This window comes from Eufriesea mexicana, unplaced genomic scaffold (genome assembly GCF_001483705.2).
Source record: "Eufriesea mexicana isolate 0111107269 unplaced genomic scaffold, ASM148370v2 scaffold492, whole genome shotgun sequence".
NCBI lineage: Eukaryota > Metazoa > Arthropoda > Insecta > Hymenoptera > Apidae > Eufriesea > Eufriesea mexicana.
Genome location: NW_016908641.1, coordinates 365829 through 379991, shown reverse-complemented (window position 1 = coordinate 379991; position 14163 = coordinate 365829). Strand labels below are relative to the sequence as shown.

At 39.9% G+C, this 14163-nt stretch overlaps 1 protein-coding gene across 1 annotated transcript in view; it reads right to left on the bottom strand.

The window, feature by feature from the left end:
* Positions 1-14163, bottom strand: part of dgo (ankyrin repeat domain containing protein 6 diego) — a 198157-nt gene that overhangs the window by 105592 nt on the left and 78402 nt on the right. Inside the window, exon 3 of the mRNA XM_017897387.1 lies at positions 11001-11102. Within this exon, the coding sequence (XP_017752876.1) occupies positions 11001-11102 (102 nt within the window). The remainder of the gene's footprint in view (positions 1-11000; positions 11103-14163) is intronic.

Below are 14163 nucleotides of genomic sequence, written 5' to 3'. Positions count from 1 at the left end.
ATTCCATTAAATTCTGTTGAGAACCTGCGATGTATGACAACGTCGCCATCTATCCTTAGTGTATATAATAAGATTGATTATGATGGGGAAAGCAAGGGAGCCGTCGTTCACGCGATTTTCGGATGATCGCGGGCACTCTCTGTGTAAACGTGCAAGAGTGAAGAATACATTACGTACTTATTACCACAATTGCTGAAAATCTTATTTAACACGCATATTTGGGTGACGGGGCCCCCACAGAAGAATATCCGTCGCCCAGAAATGGGTAACGCGACGACGAACGTGTTATATATGTAGGGATATGGTCCCGATCGACAATATACAGAAATAGAGGATGGTATTGATTCCAGTACATATATTTTATTACGAGCTAAGAGACTTAAAGTAAAGTCCAAGCTAAAAGACCATAACTAAATACGGTATTCACACTCGCACTATCGAACTGCCTCATCATTCTCCTTCACACTTCTTCTCTATGCTCACCAGCAGGACTGTCCCCGGACAGGCCTTGTACCCCCATTTAAACCATACACTCTGTCTTCTTTCATTTTCAAGTTTTCTTCCTCAATCACGCATTTCCCATAGCCTCGCACTCGATGGGCCACGTACCCTAAACATTCAGGCGCCTTTCGTTCTTCACTTGCATTCCATACAATCATAAATATCCCATTCATCCGATCCTTGCCCGTCGCCAGCTTGGACGGGCCCAAGCGTTCCTTCGTACTGACTCTGAACCTTATGTTACTACATATATGGGAATGCGAATGAGGTCGAATAAGTGAAACTCATTTGCGATGATATAAATGTAGGATTGGAATGAGTACAAAGAATATTTTGATTGATTGCAAAGAATATTTATAGTAGAGGCGAGTGAAAATTTAAGGATGCGTCCAGAGTGGTTCAAGTACCTGGCCCAACGAGGTTGGGAAAGGGGCATAATTGAGAAGAAAAGCCTGTGCGTGAAAAAGGACAGAATGAATGGTTTAATCTAGCTAAAAATTCTACAAATATTTTTATCTAAATATACTAATAAATATACAGTTAAAAAACGTAGAAGATATCGGTGTCCATTTCTGTGCACAAAATTCGGGTGGAATATCTTCTAAATATATTTTCGCGTATTTGCCAGCGTGTTTAAATACGCGTGAAACAAGCACGTCCAATACAGTCTGAAACGTATCTCACGCTAAACCATCTGGGCATCGAGGGCTCCATAATTAATTCCATACGTGTACCCAATCACGCCATCTCGCATCTCGTTACGAGTCGCGGCTATTTTCTCATCCGCCTTTCGCAAAAGCCAAAAATAAAAAGGGAAATAAAAATAATAGAAATAGAAGAGAGTAAAAATAAAGCTATCGTTTAGAAGCGCTGCGTTAATCATACCCGTATACCAGCCGGTGTTTCTACGCGAGAAAGATACATTCGCCGATAATTGTGCCCAGAAGCACGAATTTACAATTTCCTGATACATAAATTTCCATAATTCCGTCAAACGATCGGCGAGAGGAAGAAGCTCGTCCGTCTGCCACAGGAATAATGTACTCGCGTGTTCTTGCGGATAGGGCTTTAAGAAACGGGCCCGACATCGTCGAATTCCGCGAAACTGGCCGAACGGGACAGAGAGGATAAATATTTTCTGCCGGTTTAATGCCATGCATTACGCCCCTGCGTGGCCGGTCCTCGCGGCGTAAATACGTGCCTGGTGCTCATTAAACGACTCCATCGATATGAACCACGATTATCCGCGCGATAATAATCAATCGGAGATGTTCGGCCGCGCGCCGCGGATTAATCGACTCCGAATCGGTTGTATAAGCAGAGGAGGACGCCGGGGCGCTCTGAGTTACGCCGATCGTACACTTGTAACGAAATTTTTCTTCGCGCTGTAGAGGGACTTAACCGAGATTTACCACGCGCGTGATTCACGGAGAATATAAAAATACTTTTTTAATTTTTTTGGTTTTTTAGTTAGGGGAAATTTGTTTACGATTTTAGACGGGACAACACCTTCGGTGTTGAGGAATTCCGGGCGTGAAATTTGCGACCCTGAGAAATTTCGGTTGCGAAGTTTACGAGGCTGAGGAATTCGAGGAGCGATATTTACGAATTTGTGGAATTTCGGGTGGGAAACCTTTGATACTGAGAAATTTGAAGCGGCGGCAAATTTGCGATGATGAGGAATTTGATGAGATGAGAAATTTAGGGGGCGAAATTTGCAACGCTGAGAAATTTGGGATGTGAAAATAGCAATATTGAGGAATTTGGGGTGTGAAATTTGCAACGCTGAGAAATTTGCGTTGTGAAAATTGCAACGCTAAGAAATTTGGGATGTGAAAATTGCAATATTGAGGAATTTGAGGTGTGAAATTTGCAACGCTGAGAAATTTGCGTTGTGAAAATTGCAATACTGAGGAATTTGAGGTGTGAAATTTGCAACGCTATGAAATTTGGAATGTGAAAATTGCAATACTGAGGAATTTGAGGTGTGAAATTTGCAACGCTGAGAAATTTGGGGTGTGAAATTTGCAACACTGAAAGTTTGGATGTGAAAATTGCAATGCTGAGAAATTTGGGATGTGAAAATTGCAATATTGAGGAATTTGGGATGTGAAAATTGCAATATTGAGGAATTTGGGGTGTGAAATTTGCAACACTGAGAAATTTGGAGTGTGAAAATTGTAATATTGAGGAATTTGGGGTGTGAAATTTGCAACGCTGAGAAATTTGGGGTGTGAAAATTGCAATATTGGTAAATTTTTGTGTGAAATTTGCAACGCTGAGAAATTTGGGATGTAAAAATTGCAATACTGAGAAATTCGGCGTGTGAAATTTACAACATTGAAAAGTTTGACAGGTAAAATTTGCCACGCTGTGGAATTTGAGGTGTAAAATTTGCAATGCTTTGGAATTTAGGATATGAAATTTGCAACGTCGTAGGAATGGGGGTGTGAAATTTGTAACGCTAAAGAAATTGTGATGTAAAATTTGCAATATTGACAAATCTAGTGCGTGAAATTTGCAACGCTGATGGATTCGGGGTATAAAATTTACGACGTTAGAGAATAATAATAATATCGATATACATGTTTGCGAAGTAATCGATATTATAATACTTTAACTTGCACTTCGTTTGATTGATATCCCTGTCACGGCAAATAGGTCTACCACGACAGTGGAATTCCATTCACGACAGCACTGTAGTAATAGAGACATCGAATGGCGCGAGTTTTATTGAGAGATCACGGATCGACATAAAGACGAGATTTTTTCGATAATTTACGAATCGAGTTTCTCGGTGACAATAAAAGCTAAAAACCACACAGATGCCTATACACATATACGCAACCCTCGTACCTCTACCCGAATTTAATTTATGTACCCCAACTTTATCACCATATAATTATCCTCTATATCATCTATCTCTCTCCCCCGACTCTCTCCACTCTCACCGAATTACCATTAATCGAATCTCGTTCCGATTTACCATAAACTCTCGTCTCTCACCCATACCATGTCAACGAAATATACCCAACTATATCAAAAAAAAAAAAAAGAACCAATCACCCCGGGCTTACTAAACCCATGGATAATTAGCTCGCTTTCGCGTAATGGCATTTTCCACGCGATATTGTACCGTTTAAAAAATCATCGGCCGGGTACCGCGGCAAATTCGGGGACCAATCGGCCGTCATTAAGATGTAAAATATACACGCCTACCCGTGATTTTCTTGTCGTTTATTTCGCGAAATTGGCCGGCCGCGAAAAAGGAACGAAACCGCTGTCCGATCGGCAGGGACCGCGGCTGCTTAACGCGGGCCCGGATAAACGCGATACAATATCGGTAATGACAGCCATTAAGCGCTTTACGGCGTAATGACGGCGTCGATATCGAACGGATAGCACCGTGACCTTTGACGACAGCGACGACGAGCATCGTCGACGAGGTAATCGCCGTTCCGAGTCTCAAGGCGTTTACACCTGCGAACAGTGGCAAGAACGGGGACCCGCATCCGATTTGCATACCGTATTAACGAGTCTCCGGTGGTCGAGTGTTGATCCAACATCGCCCGGCCGCCGTTTGTTTCTTCGATAATCGTTATAATCGCACGGCCATTTGAAATATCGCCATGTGCACTCGAATCGGTACGCGATGACACGCGGTGCTCGAGCAGAGAACGGAAGAAGTTGCTTTGATACCGGGAATTATATTGATCTCGAGTGTCGTTCCCGAGGAGCGCTGAAGGCATCGCGATCACGGGTGTACAGGGTGTCTATTAAAATTATGGTATGCGATTTACTATAGCAGGTTCCGCAGGATTTCTCGAGTGTATACGCGTGTGTGTTTGCTAGGTGGAGACTCGGGGAGAGCCAACGAGCAGTGTGTCTGATGACTTGACCGAGTATGTGTATTTTGCGTCTCTTTTCTTTTTCAGTATGAATACAGTGGTTCGTGAAAGTATTCGAACGCTATACGCGTTTCAAGGAAGTACCCTGAGTGAAAAATTCGGACTGTCCGTGGAAGTATGCGTGTGTGCAAGACCCAACGAGTTATATATGTAGGATTTCTAGCCAGATTAACCCTTTGCACTCGATTTCCGACGATTTTTTGGCTAGAGAAGAGTAGAAATTCAAAGATTCTCTACTAAAATACTCACGATACCTTTTTAAGCAGTAAATAAAGAATTGTATAATAATAGAATTGTAGAACTATTTGATTTCGATACCTCGCACACTGTTACATTACATTAAATTTGATATATTGATTAATATCGATCTTCCAAATTTTATGAAGCCGTGACTGAAGCTCACCTCTCGAGTGCAAAGGGTTAACACTAGAACTACCAACCAATTGAAAATGACTGGTCCCAGAATTTTCCTTTTTGCGATCACCGAGCACATACACCTGCTTTAAGAATAAAATTGGTATCAACTCGTATTAAGAAAGAACTGTAATCAATATATTCATTCATATTCATTGTATCGCTGAAATTACTATAATCTGTGCACGTTATAATTAAGGTACCCATTAAAGATCGGTAGTTCTAGTGTTAATATATTGTTCCACGAGTGACTTGGACAAAACCGACACATTTGTAAGTAGAACCCATAAAAATCCTGTAACCTGTAGCAAGCGAGCAGCGAACGATTTTGAACTTCAAATCATATTCTCAGGTAAAGAATGGTGTAAAATTCGAACCGTCTCAAACTTAACCCTTTGTACTCGACGATTTTTTGGCAAGAGAAGAGTAGAAATTCAAAAATTCTCTACTAAAATACTCACGCTACCTTTTTGAACAGTAAATATAGAATTGTATAATAATAGAATTGTAGAATTATTTGTACCTGCTTTAAGAATAAAATTGGTATCAACTCGTATTAAGAAAGAACTGTAATAAATATATTCACTCGTATTCATCGTATCGCTGAAATTACTATAATCTGTGCACGTTATAGTTAGGTACCCATTAAAGATCGGTAGTTCTAGTGTTAACCCTTTGCACTCGAGAGTCGACTCTTAGTCACCATTCAATCAAATTCTAAACATCATTATTAATTAATATCTCGAATTTAAAATTGCCCAACAATGCGTGGAATATCGAGGTAAAATAATTCTATGTCTTACAATTAATTTGCACTTCTTATTTACCGTTTTGAAAATATCGTCGACTTTATGGCAGAAAGTTTTCGAATTACTATGTTCCGTAACGAAAAGATCGCCAAATGCAAAGGGTTAATATATTGTTCCACGAGTGACTTGGACATAAACCGACACATTTGTAAGTAGAACCCATAAAAATTCTGTAACCTGTAGCAAGCGAGCAGCGACCAATTTTGAACCTCGAATCACATTCTCAAGCACAGAATGGTGTAAAATTCGAACCGTCTCAAACTTAACCCTTTGTACTCGACGATTTTTTGGCTAGAGAAAAATAGAAATTCAAAAATTTTCTACTAAAAATCCGACGATACTTTTTGAGCGGTAAATAAAGACTTGTATAATAACAGAATTGTAGAATTATTTGATTTCGATACCTCGCACACCGTTACGTTACATTAAATTTGATATATTGATTAATATGGATCTTCCAAATTTTATGAAACGGTGACTGAAGCTCACCTCTCGAGTGCAAAGGGTTAACACTAGAACTACCAACCAATTGAAAATGACTGGTCCCAGAATTTTCCTTTTTGCGATCACCGAGCACATACACCTGCTTTAAGAATAAAATTGGTATCAACTCGTATTAAGAAAGAACTGTAATCAATATATTCATTCATATTCATTGTATCGCTGAAATTACTATAATCTGTGCACGTTATAATTAAGGTACCCATTAAAGATCGGTAGTTCTAGTGTTAATATATTGTTCCACGAGTGACTTGGACAAAACCGACACATTTGTAAGTAGAACCCATAAAAATCCTGTAACCTGTAGCAAGCGAGCAGCGAACGATTTTGAACTTCAAATCATATTCTCAGGTAAAGAATGGTGTAAAATTCGAACCGTCTCAAACTTAACCCTTTGTACTCGACGATTTTTTGGCAAGAGAAGAGTAGAAATTCAAAAATTCTCTACTAAAATACTCACGCTACCTTTTTGAACAGTAAATATAGAATTGTATAATAATAGAATTGTAGAATTATTTGATTTCGATACCTCGCACACTGTTACATTAAATTTGATATGTTAATTAATATCGATCTTCCAAATTTTATGAAACGGTGACTGAAGCTCACCTCTCCAGTGCAAAGGGTTGAATAAGAAATGTTTAATTTTTTGTGGTCTGTTTGGGCATACAGTAAAAATTTGCGTTAGATATGGTTGAAGAAACGAGAAGATTGTTAAAATTGTTGCGTAGATCGTTTAATCGTTGATATGACCTTCAAATCCATTCACTGTCAACCCTCGAAGTCATTTTCTCCCAATAGGAATCTTTCCTGATCTACGGGTAAGAACAGAAACACGTATTCGATCATTTTTTCTGGAGAAACTATAAGAGATATCGACCCAGTCTTTTTCTCATGCATTGACACACATTTCGAAAGTGTTCCGAATTTTTTCTAGAAAATGATAATAACAGACAAGGAAATTATCGAAACAAACGTGAAAGGTGATTTAAGAACTGATTTCTACTTATTCCAACTAGGCAAATTAGGAAAAATTCCGTTCAATAAGTATCACATTTATGGTCGTTGCAAGAAAAACTAAAAAATCTTCGAATTTAATATACACATCTCGAGATAGGGTCGGACAGATCTTCCCATCTATGGAGGCCGAGGGAACCACCCGGTGCATTTCTAATTTGCATTTACGACGGTCAATCTATTACGCGACTATCGTAAATACCAAACGAAGCCTGTTTTGTTCGTATCCATGCAACGAAGGTTACAGATAAATTAATCGTCGGCCATTAGCTGCTAATCCATATCGCAATAACCGATTATCGATACCCCCACGCTTGGCCGCGGCCAATTACATTTTATTAAACGGCTCCTCGTAAACATCGCCAGCTGCAGCAATAAATCTAAGAATAACGCTCGATCGACAAACCTCTATTCTATCTCGCGTTGCATTTCCCGCCAGATTTATCATTCCGTCTGCCAGGCACCTGCATTCTCCGTCATTCGACTCCGCCATTTGTTCCGGAACGCGGGAGTTCTGTTCGACACAACCCCTACTCGTACACCTCTAAATTGACAACTCTCATAGATCCCACTGACCATGCGACCATGACCATCTTGGTAGAGCAAAATACTTAACCCTGCCAAGAGTTTACGCACTCTAGATTTTGGAGCATTCTCGCAAGAAAGGCAAACCAGTGGCAAGACAGTAACAAACTAGTGTCAAGCTAGTGTCAAACTAGTGTCAAGCTAGTGTCAAGCTAGTGTCAAGCTAGTTGTTAAGCCTTGGAATGTCGTCCCGGTAATTCGTTCGGCCCTTTGTTTAGAATAGACCGTGTGAAGGCTCTGAAAGTTCTCAAGTACCATTGATGAGGCCCTAGGACCGCAATGTCCCAAGTAGAAGGTTGTTTATATCCTTACAGTCAGCGCCCTTTGATTTCTTTAGCACCTAAGCCACCACTTAGGTAATCCGCAACAAACAACTATATATCACCCTTCAAAAAGATAAGCACAATTACCTAGATTTAAACAACCACCACCACCGAAGGACGCTGAAGTTAACATACACCCCCAACATCATAACAACCAATCAGCAGAGAGACCAGGATTATATAACCACCGAGAGGGTCAGTACCAGTCAGTCAGTCAATAACATTCGAAGAGTTCAGAAGATTTATCCGAAACAACTACATAAAATACAGTCCACTATAAACACAACGTTCCTCAAGAAATTTGGTTCGTCATTAACCGTCGCCAATTGAGGACGGCCTATTGGCGATATACACTAGTGTCAAGCTAGTGTCAAGCCAACCCTAACACAGTATCACAGCATCGAGGACTATGTATGATTCTTCAACGTCAAAGCGTTGTCTATCCTACACAACTACTCGTCTGATTTACGAAAAGCTATCGTATCTGTTATATTCAAAACTGAACCGTGCAAATTCCAAGTGATAGTCACTAGGTCAAGTTTCAATGGGTAAGAACGACGTAAAAATAGGCCCCACATATTATTTTCAAAAAATTCATGACCATCGGAGCTGTCTTATGGTACAGCGAAATGTTTCGTCAGTAAATATAATTTTATCAGGAAGAAACTTCGAGAAACGATCCTGCCGATCAGCTTTCGCCGATTTGTAAAGCGGACACTCTGGTAATCGCATCTATCAAGCGAGGGACACGGCGTCGGATTTATCATCCGTGGCTGGTGTCGCGTTCTCGTTAGCCGGCAATGGGACACGCGGAGCGTTGCGAAATGGCGTGGAAAAAAAGAGAATCGGTGTAGAGAGCACGCCCCGAGGGATCGAGAAAGTGATAAAGGACCGCTGCCAATGCGCGACGCGCAAAAATCCTCGTAAATTGTTTCTTCGAAAAGCAACGCGGAATTACGCCGCGCCGATCCTCCTGCTAGCGATTTCTCCGCGCCTGCTTTTTCCCGTTTCTTTTTCTGAGCCCTGGACCGCGTGCTGCGTGCCTCGGGCCCTGGCGCGCGGAGACACGTCACTGTGTGTGCGTCGCGGCCGGCGTGAATGAATAAGCGACAGAGGGAGAAGGAAAAGCGTGTTTATGCGATTTTCACGCGCAGGACGAGTTTTTCTGAGATGGTGGTAGGTGAGAAGGTGAGCAGAGGGTTGGTACGAGGGTGAGAAGGTATTCCGAGTCTTCCCGGGGAACGGGATTTCCGAAGATAAGCGTGCACTTACGTATTTCCGAATTTTCGTTAAGCTTATGTGCAGATTATGCAACGGACAAGATAGGAGAAGAATAAAAATGAAGATCGAATATTTTCCAGCAACGAATGAAGACAGACGATGATTCGTTTTTGGTAAATGACGTGTAGATTTGTAATTTATCTGTGGTTTAAGATCACGTAGAAATGATAAAATAGCAATTGGTAATTACGAATATTCTGAATTACTGAGTATTATGGTTAATCCGAACTCCACTATTTAATTTATACTGTCAAATAGAAATATTAACCCTTTGAACTCGAAGATTTCTTCGTTGTGAAGATGCAATTCGAAGCTCTTCTTAGATTTTTATCAGCTCACTGATACTCTTTATGCTAAAATTAAAAAAAGAAAATCGTGAATTTGCGTGAGAAACGAACGAATAGAATAATTTTATTTCCATGTTCTTGATATAATTATCACCATCCATTATCAAACGGTGACTGAGAGTCACCCCTCGAGTGCAAAGGGTTAAAATATAAATTATAATTACTGGATTTAATTTCTTAATCTCAATAGTATCGGATAAAATAAATAGATTAAATAATTAGATTCGGATTAATTGTTTATATATCGTGAAAAATTAGGATAAATACTATACACGGGATTAGATAAAAAAACGAGATGTAATATATTCTTTTAATTATTTTCTATAATAAAAAAAAATTGCGGGGTTTAATTTCATAATTGTCAGAAGCTAATGGGCTGACAAGAAAACTATACAGTAGTATAGTTTAGATATAATTCTATTTGCAGATACTTCGGATACTATAGTGACTGGTTTTTATTGGCATTCTGTTGCAATTTTACGAGTCACATGTTGCTATTGACAAACTGACGCACGAAGGTACTTTATGAAGCCTTACATCTCTAACTTTTTCAGCGAATTCCTACTAATATATTATCCCGGTGAGGAGCCTAGGTGGAGAGGTTATCACCTAACCACGCATCGAAGTCATTGAATGGAAGTCGACGTTTCGACAGTCAATATTAACCACTTGCGCTATAAAGACGTGTCACGCACGTCGAGATGCTTTTGTTCCAAAGCCGCCAGCGACGTGTATACCACGTCGATAGGCATTTGTCGCAGAAACAAAAACGACGTGTCAGTCACGTCGGCTAACAGTTAGCTCGCAGACGCGGTGCGGTGTCAATGTAACGCCATACCGCATGTTACATTGTAGAGCGCGGCAACCGAAAGTTAAATCGTAGCGCAAGTGGTTAATAAAAAAAAGTTTGCCTTGGAAGGCAAAATTTGTCTGAGAAAAATGAATTTAAACGGTATATCGAAAGTACCTAGCAAAAAATTTTGTTAAAATTCGACGCTAATTTCCCCATATAAGTCATCACTCGTTCGATTGTCGACGAGTTATTATCGGTGACTCAACGATCTGTCGTCATAATAAAATATCGAGTACGTGACAGAACGATAGCACACTCGGTGTATCTCGTCAGAAAGAAAGAAAAAAGAAATCATCGGATTATAAATCAAATTGAATTTTCCTGGGAAAGGTTATTACTACTCGAAGTAGTCGACAAGGATATTGCAGAAAATGACCATCTTCGAAACGAAAACTACAGGGTGTGCTATTATTTTGTCGCATACCGAGGATCTACCGTATGTGTTCAAAATTCTCACTCACCGCGTTGTCCTGACGAGCAACATCGGCACTGTGCTTCAGCAACAGCTCCACTATCTCCAAATGGCCCTCGGAAGCAGCCCTCTGCAAGGGTGTGACTCCGGTCTGAAACAAAATATCGAAATTTCAGGGTTTTCGTATAACATACGTACTAGCAACTGTGTGCTGGCTGAACGAAATTGAGAAAGAAAACAAAAGTGGACCGAGTAGTTGCGTCGCGGTCCGTTTCCTTGAGTCTATGACTGTGATTCGGACACTGGTAACCATAAACAAATGGCACACCTGGTCTTGGTCCACTATCGTTGAACTCTAATTACAAAGAACAAAACGACAAACGTTCTAAAAATATTTTTTAACGCGTCGAGGTACTTTTTCTTGAGTCACGCGGTGTGACACTGACACTGGCAACCATAAACAAATGGCATATACCCTATCTTGGCCCACTGTGGCTGAACTCTAATTACAAAGGACGAAAGGACAAACGTTCTAAAAATATTTTTCGACACGTCGTAGTCTTTTTCCTAGAGTCACTCGTTACGATTGTAATCCCAACAACCATGAGCAAATGGAATACTCTATCTTGGCCCACTATAGCTGAGCTATAATTACAAAGGACAAAGCAACAGATGTCCTAAAAATATTTTTCGATGTACCGAGATCCTTGTCCTCGAGCTACTCGCTACGACTCTGACACTGTCAACCATAAATAAATAGAACCCCTAGACTTGGTCCACTATGGTTGAACTCTAACTACAAAGGACGAAACGACAAACGTCCTAAGGATATTTCTCGACACGTCGCGGTTCTTTTCCTAAAGTCACTCACTACGACTCTAATTCCAACAACCATAACCAAATGGCACACCCTATCTTGGTCCACTAGGGCTGAACTCTAATTACAATAAACGAAACGACAAACATCCTAAGGATATTTCTCGACACGTCGCGGTTCTTTTCCTAAAGTCACTCACTGCGACTCTGACTCCAACAGCCGTAAGCAAATGACACACCCTACCTTGGTCCACTATGGCTGAACTCTAATTACAAAGGACGAAAGGACAAACGTTCTAAAAATATTTTTCGACACGTCGTAGTCTTTTTCCTAGAGTCACTCGTTACGATTGTAATCCCAACAACCATGAGCAAATGGAATACTCTATCTTGGCCCACTATAGCTGAGCTATAATTACAAAGGACAAAGCAACAGATGTCCTAAAAATATTTTTCGATGTACCGAGATCCTTGTCCTCGAGCTACTCGCTACGACTCTGACACTGTCAACCATAAATAAATAGAACCCCTAGACTTGGTCCACTATGGTTGAACTCTAATTACAAAGGACGAAACGACAAACGTCCTAAGGATATTTCTCGACACGTCGCGGTTCTTTTCCTAAAGTCACTCACTACGACTCTAATTCCAACAACCATAACCAAATGGCACACCCTATCTTGGTCCACTAGGGCTGAACTCTAATTACAATAAACGAAACGACAAACGTCCTAAGGATATTTCTCGACACGTCGCGGTTCTTTTCCTAAAGTCACTCACTACGACTCTAATTCCAACAACCATAACCAAATGGCACACCCTATCTTGGTCCACTAGGGCTGAACTCTAATTACAATAAACGAAACGACAAACATCCTAAGGATATTTCTCGACACGTCGCGGTTCTTTTCCTAAAGTCACTCACTGCGACTCTGACTCCAACAGCCGTAAGCAAATGACACACCCTACCTTGGTCCACTATGGCTGAACTCTAATTACAAAGGATGAAAGGATAAACGTCCTAAGGATATTTTTCGACACACCGGAATCCTTTTCCTCGAGTCACTCGCTACGACTCTGACACTGTCAACCATAAACAAATGGCACACTTGGTCTTGGTCCGCTATCATTGAAGTCTACACAAAAGACGAAACAACAGAAGCCCTAAAAATATTTTTCGACGGAACAGGACATGTCTTCTCGTTCGAGAGTTGATACACGTCGATCTTCCGTGTCTGCAGGAATTCTAAGGAGACCCCGATTACGTTCTAAGCCATGAAAGATTTATCGCCACGCTTTCTTCCAGTTACAAAAGTTGCAAACATTAATATATTATCTTTACATTTGAAATCCCGTATCTCTGGTGGAACGTGCCTAAACTCGAGATCCGTTCTATTCCAGTTTTCGCTGGGATCGTGCTTCACCTGTAGATTCCATGATATACTTTTACCGGGAATTATGATGGATGGCATTCCGCGTTTTTCCCGGGCTCTGCTAGAAAGTGCATTTAAAATCGCGTGTATCCCAGGTACCAGAAACTCTTCTTGCGTTCGCGTATATACACATATTTATCCCGATGTTTATTCCATTTATTCCGCTGTTTCCATGATATAAAAAGATCCTCGATCCCGCGTGTAATTTAGAAAGTACGTACATGTATTTTCTAAATCTACTTTTATTTATTTATGTACACCGTGAGCTGATCAATTTTATTCGCGCTATAAATAACGATGCAAGCTTGTTCAAGCCGTTGCGATTCTTCTGTTACGGGAAAATAGCAGTGATTTCCTGATACAAAGCCGACGATATTTTTTAAAATGGTAAACAAGAGATCGCGAATAAATTAAAGCGTAAGATAGAATAATTTTATTTCGAATATTATTTACAAAATTTCGAATATTGTTAGAATATTTTTAATTTGATTATCGAATTATTTTTAATTTGATATATTAATTAATACGGATCTTCAGAATTTTATTAAATGGCGACTGAGGATCGTTTCATGAGTGCAAAGGGTGAACAGAAATGATGATCGCTGGTAGAGATCGCGAATAAATTAACGCGTATAGTAGAATAATTTTATTTCGGTGTCTCGCTCATTAGAATATTTCAAATTTGATATATTAATTAATACGGATCTTCAGAATTTTATTCAATAGCAATCTATATTATACGCCTATATTTGTTAAATCTCTGGTTTATTTATGAGAAGTACGTTTAGTAAGAACAAGGAACAATTGCACCTCCTGAGTAATGGAAAATTATTAAAATATTAAAATAAAATATTAAAATATTAAAATTAAAAATCTATACAGCTTCATTTCCCAAATCTCGTTTCATTAATCCATATACCGATTATTTATATACACTGTATATTATTTGATTTTATTATTATT